Source organism: Chenopodium album, chromosome 1 (genome assembly GCF_948465745.1).
Source record: "Chenopodium album chromosome 1, dcCheAlbu1.1, whole genome shotgun sequence".
Taxonomy (NCBI): domain Eukaryota; kingdom Viridiplantae; phylum Streptophyta; class Magnoliopsida; order Caryophyllales; family Amaranthaceae; genus Chenopodium; species Chenopodium album.
In genome coordinates this window covers 10741304-10746737 of record NC_137834.1, presented here as the reverse complement: position 1 = coordinate 10746737, position 5434 = coordinate 10741304, and the positions used below count along the sequence as shown (strand labels likewise).

General features: G+C 35.5%; 1 protein-coding gene across 1 annotated transcript; it reads left to right on the top strand.

Moving 5' to 3' along the window:
* Positions 1–667: 667 nt before the first annotated feature.
* LOC145641993 (anthranilate N-benzoyltransferase protein 2-like) lies at positions 668–3424 on the top strand. Its single transcript, XM_081693042.1, has 2 exons — positions 668–1461; positions 2658–3424. The coding sequence occupies exons 1-2, from the start codon at positions 783–785 to the stop codon at positions 3314–3316; spliced, it is 1338 nt and encodes a 445-aa protein (XP_081549168.1). The 5' UTR covers positions 668–782; the 3' UTR covers positions 3317–3424.
* The last annotated feature ends 2010 nt before the right edge of the window (positions 3425–5434 follow it).

The following is a 5434-nucleotide window of genomic DNA, read 5'->3' as shown; positions in this document are numbered from 1 at the left end:
CCGGCGAATTTGGGGTGTTTTCAGGTGGCTATTATTTCAGCAAGGGTTCTTTTCCAGCATCAATTCTATGAACGTTGATGAATGATGAACATTGAACAATGATGAATTATTTATTTCCTAAATTTTAATTATAATTTAATTTTTGAAAATAATTTTAATAAGATAAAAATAGATTTTAATAAGCTATAATTATGTATTTTTTTTTTAAAAAAACATGTCTTTACAATTATACATATATGTATAGTATATTTAGGCTTTTAAATAAATTAAAAATTGACCAATTATAACACGACACATCAACATGTTATAATGTCAGTTTTTGAAAAATGACACAGTAGAAACGTAGTATTAAGTAAGGACCTGTTTTCTTCGGCTTAATTTCAGTTCAATTTTGTTCATTTCAACTCAGTTCAGTTCCTAATTTCCTTTTCTCATAAACAATTCAGTTCAGTTCAGTTCAGTAAATCAAAACAGACCCTAAAATAAGCACATCCCATCCCACCCGTTTGACATGTAAATGCTAGCAATATATCCATATAAAAATATAAATACTTTCTAATTTTTGTATCTATTTATTACTCTTCGCAATTTCGCATTATAATAATAAATGCAAACAACTTGAAAAAGATTGAAAAGTTCTACAAAGTATATAGATAGTCCAATAAAGGTATATAAATAGCCAACGATTACTGCCTAGTGTTTACAAGTTAGTTGCATGACTTGCATCTAACATCACTTAGCCAACTTCTTTATTTTTTCCAACTAATTAATCTTAAGCCAAAATGAGCACCAAAGTTAAAGAAACCACAATTATATGCCCTGAACAAGAAACCCCAAAAGGAAGTCTTTGGCTTTCAAGCCTAGACTTAATTACTCGTTCAGTTTACACACATACTCATGTGTTGTTCGTCTATGAACCAAACAAGGCTCAAAACACTAACTCTACACCATTTTTTGACACTAATCTTATAAAACAAACTCTTAGTAAAGCCCTAGTGGCATTCTACCCTATGGCAGGACGATTAAAGACCAACAACAAAACCGGTCGAATCGAGATCGATTGCAACGCAGAAGGGGCCACGTTCATCGAAGTTGAGACAACACATGTTCTCACTGATTTTGGTGACTTTAAGCCGTCCCCTGAGCTACGAAAGGTGGTGTTTCCGACGTATGGCTATGCCGGTGGGCTTTCGTCGTTCCCTCTACTAATGGTGCAGCTCACCCGGTTTAAGTGTGGTGGGATAAGCCTTGGGTTTGTGCAACATCACCATGTAGCTGATGGGGCTTCTCATGTGCATTTTATCAACTCTTGGGCAAAGCTAACTAAAGGTCTTGACCTTGATGTTTTGCCCTTTCATGATAGGTATAGTTGCTTTGCGCCGCGAGACCCGCCTCAAATTAAGTTCCAACATTTGGAGTATGAGCCACCCTTGCCACCCTTACCGCCTAAGGTGTTTTCAGGTGAGGCTAACAAGTTATCTACTTGCACTAATTAAGCTCTTTTTTTTTTGTTTTATTTTCTGAATCTGGAGGGAAAAAAAGTATAACATAGGTCCCATTTAACATGAGTGGAAGAGAATAGGGTCCTGTCAGTAGTACGGAATTATTCAATTTTTGTTTCATATTCCAATGAAGTTTAGATTTAAGGTTGAATACGTATTGGAGATTCGGAGACTTGTTAGATGATACTCCCTTAATCCTTTATTTTTTTGCTCCATTTTACTTTTCACAATTTTTAAAACATGTCTTCAAATATAAATATTCCATTATATCTATATGCTTAAAATTATAAAAAACTTAATATTAACAAAATATAAGTAAAATTATCCTTAACACTCTGAATTATGACTTAAATATACCAATACCCTGTACTTTGTATAATAGCTAAAACAACACAAACTAATGACTTGGGTACAAAGCGTACCTTTAGTGAGCTTTCCGACCACTATTCTCGTTGAAGCCGGTGATGAATTAAGTTATTATTTTTTTTAGTCGCATGTCGATATGTCTCGTTAAGGTTTAGGGGGTAATTTTGATTCTTAAGTAACCAAATTGAGCTCGAAAAAATGACTCGTTTTGTGTGTTAATAAAAAATATCTCAATTTGCGTGTCATTGTTTTTATGCCAAGTTTAGTCGATTACATACGCTATTCTTCTGCTTATTTTGAGCTTAATTTGGACTCTTAAGAACCAAAATGATCCACAAAACCTTAACGGGACGGTTTTTGGCACGAAAATTGAAAATTAAAAATTTAATTAACCGGCTCCGGCAAGAATGGTGGCCAAAAAACTTACTAAAGGCAAGCTTTGCACCCAAGTCACTAGTTTGTGGTGTTTTGGCTACTACGCAAAATACAGGGTGCTGGGTGCACCCAAGCCATTTAGAGTGTTGAGGCCAATTTTGCCTAAAATGTATAATGTGATGATTTTAACAAGATGTTACATAAATATGTTATCATTTAAAAATTAACGAAAATTCCTGGATAAAGTTATAAAAGTTTAACCATGTATTTGTAATAGGATAAAAAATAAGGGACGGAGGTAATAGGATATATAAATCAATTATGTGATTTAGCTAAGGCTATTCACCGGTTCAAAATTGGACTTTGAAAATTAGATGGTTATTAACTAATATTGCATGTGTACTTTTATTACAGGTGAGGCAACTACTATAGTAGAAGGTCTATTTAGATTCACCAAAGAACAAATTAGTACCCTAAGGCTACAGGCAATGTCCCAAGAAGTACTAAACTATAGACCAAGTACTTTTGAGGTCCTAGCCGGACATGCATGGCGTACTTCATGCAAGGCACGCGGACTAACAGATGATCAAGACGTAAAACTCTACATACCAAGTGACGGCCGATCAAGAATGAAGGATCCACCGTTGCCACAAGGCTATTGTGGCAATGTAATTTTTTTCACGGCTTGTGTAGCCAAGGCAGGCGATGTCATGAACAAACCACTATGGTACCCCGTACGTAAGGTTCACCAAGCCGTATGTAGAGTGAAAAGCGATGAATACTTAAGATCGGCAATTGACTACCTTGAATCTCAACCCGACCTTAATACAATCGTTCGTGGGGCCCATACTTTTACGAGTCCAAATTTTACAATAAATTCTTGGGTCACCATACCCTACAATGAATCTGATTTTGGATGGGGTGGGCCCAAATATGTGCGACACGGTGGCATTAAATATGAAGGTCAATCTTATCTAATAGCAAGCCAAAATGGAGATGGAAGCATCTCATTGGCTGTCAAGCTTTTCACAGTCCACATGGCACTTTTTGGAAAATATTTATATGATTTTTAAATTTAAGTAAACGTTGTTGTCACAATTTCATTCATAAAATAATGTAGGTCGAATTTATTTATGAATTTGTAATTTATGTCATAATGTGTATGCACGTAGCTTTCTTTAGACGGCTGTTTTTTTTTTTTTTTTTTCTCTTTCTTTTTCATGCTTGTCATGCTAATGACCATTCATTTGAAAGTCACACAAAAGGAGGTAAGGTTTTTAAATGTGAAATTACATATTTGTGTACTTGTGCAATTGTTTGGAGCCAATAGATCATAGATGGAAGTAATTGTGGAATCAATTCTAGAAGCATGTCAAAGTAGATAATTAGTCAAATCATTTTGTATTGATTGAGTTGAAATGCACTTCTCTTGCATAAATTTTGTTTATAGGAAATTTGTTTAGACAATGATTTTATATTACTCTGTAATAATTATAGTATGATAATTTGTTGTGAAACTTGTGATTTGTGAAGGTTAATGTGTATTTTAACGATGTATTTTTGTACCTCAAACATGTTGAATGTTACTCCGTATTTAACTAGTATTCCCCTTAATCCCCTACATCTCTTCTTCTCTTCTTTTATATTACACATACAAGGAATTTGCATCACAAATGAGCCACAATTTGTCGAAAATTCGATTGCATGTGATACTTAGGCAAATCATTTTGTATTGATTGGGTTTGTAATGCACTTCTCTTGCATAAATTTTATGTTAAGCCAAATATTGTATAGCTACTGGGTCAATGTTATCGGCCATAATCTCTCGTTAGGTTGTATATATATACTTGTTATTACAATAATACGACTAAGGAAAATCAATTACTGACATGGTATTGGAGCCTCTAACATTCTAAACCCTAAATTTTTTTCTCTCTAAACCCTACAAAAAAAAAAAAAAAAAAAAAAAAAAAAAAAACTCTTCTCTAATCCTCTAATACTTGATCAACAATGGTGAACGAAGGGCACATTGGTTCTTTTACCCCTATCTACAATTAACAAAGCAATTTGACATATGATAATTCTTTATCGAAGCGGCAAGATAAACTGACTTCGTACTGTACCCATTGCCATCGATTTGGTGACGACTATATATGCCGCTTGTTTTTTTGGTCCATGGCTACCCGGATTGGTGGCTCGACAAATACGACAACCAAGGGAGCACTTCTACCTCTTCTAATATCGCTGCTCACGCACAACCTACTGTTGCCCACACTACTCTCGTGCGCTGCTCATGCTACGGCAGCAGTCCACACTACTCACACCACCAATTGTCCGCCAACCATAATGAGGATTGTTGATTATTTTTCTTTGTCTTGAATTATTGATACGATTGCCTCTCATCATGTAACGGGTGACGAGTCCTCTCTCTTCGATTTACAATCCATTCTACCATGCCTCGTTGGTCTTCCCGATGGTGCTCACGTAGTTGCTACAAAAAGGAGGGTCGTGTTTTCTTGGCGAATGGAATTGTTCTTGACACGTCATATTTGTTCCTAAATTAAATTGCAATTTTATTTCGGTGTCTAAATTGATTGATGACACTCATTGTCATGTACGATTCACTGATTCTTTATGTGCTATACAAAATAAAAATTCGGGGAGACTGATTGGAGGAGGTGAACGAATAGATGGACTCTACTATTTCCGGTGTCTTCCAAAAGTATGTACGGTCACGGGTCCGGGGGTCTCTACATTTGAGTTGTGGCATCGCCGTTTGGGGCATCCGTTAGAAAGAATTGTCAAGTTACTTCTTGCTATTCGAGGTAGTTCTAGTAATCAATATTTATGTAAGGCGTGTGAAATTGTCCTTAAGCTAAACTAACTCGAGACAGCTTCCCTATAAGTGATAGTTGTGCTAGTCGAATTTTTGAAATGATACATTGTGATCTGTGGGGGTCATATAGAACTCTGTCTACTTATGGTGCACACTACTTTCTCACTATTATCAATGATTTTTCTAGGGGTGTTTGGGTATATTTGTTAAATGACAAAACCGAGGTTTATACTTCTTTCTGCTCATTTTTTGCTAAAATTAAGACTCGATTTGATGTGTTTGTAAAGTGTGTCCAGAGTGAGGCAGGGTTGAGCGTAAACACCAACATATATTAAATGTGAGTTGTGCACTAATG

Excerpts from the sequence above, each read along its gene's own strand:
- LOC145641993 (XM_081693042.1), top strand. The coding sequence starts at position 783 with ATGAGCACCAAAGTTAAAGAAACCACAATTATATGCCCTGAACAAGAA. Across the intron at positions 1,462-2,657 it reads ACCGCCTAAGGTGTTTTCAG|GTGAGGCAACTACTATAGTA; the intron begins GTGAGGCTAACA and ends CTTTTATTACAG.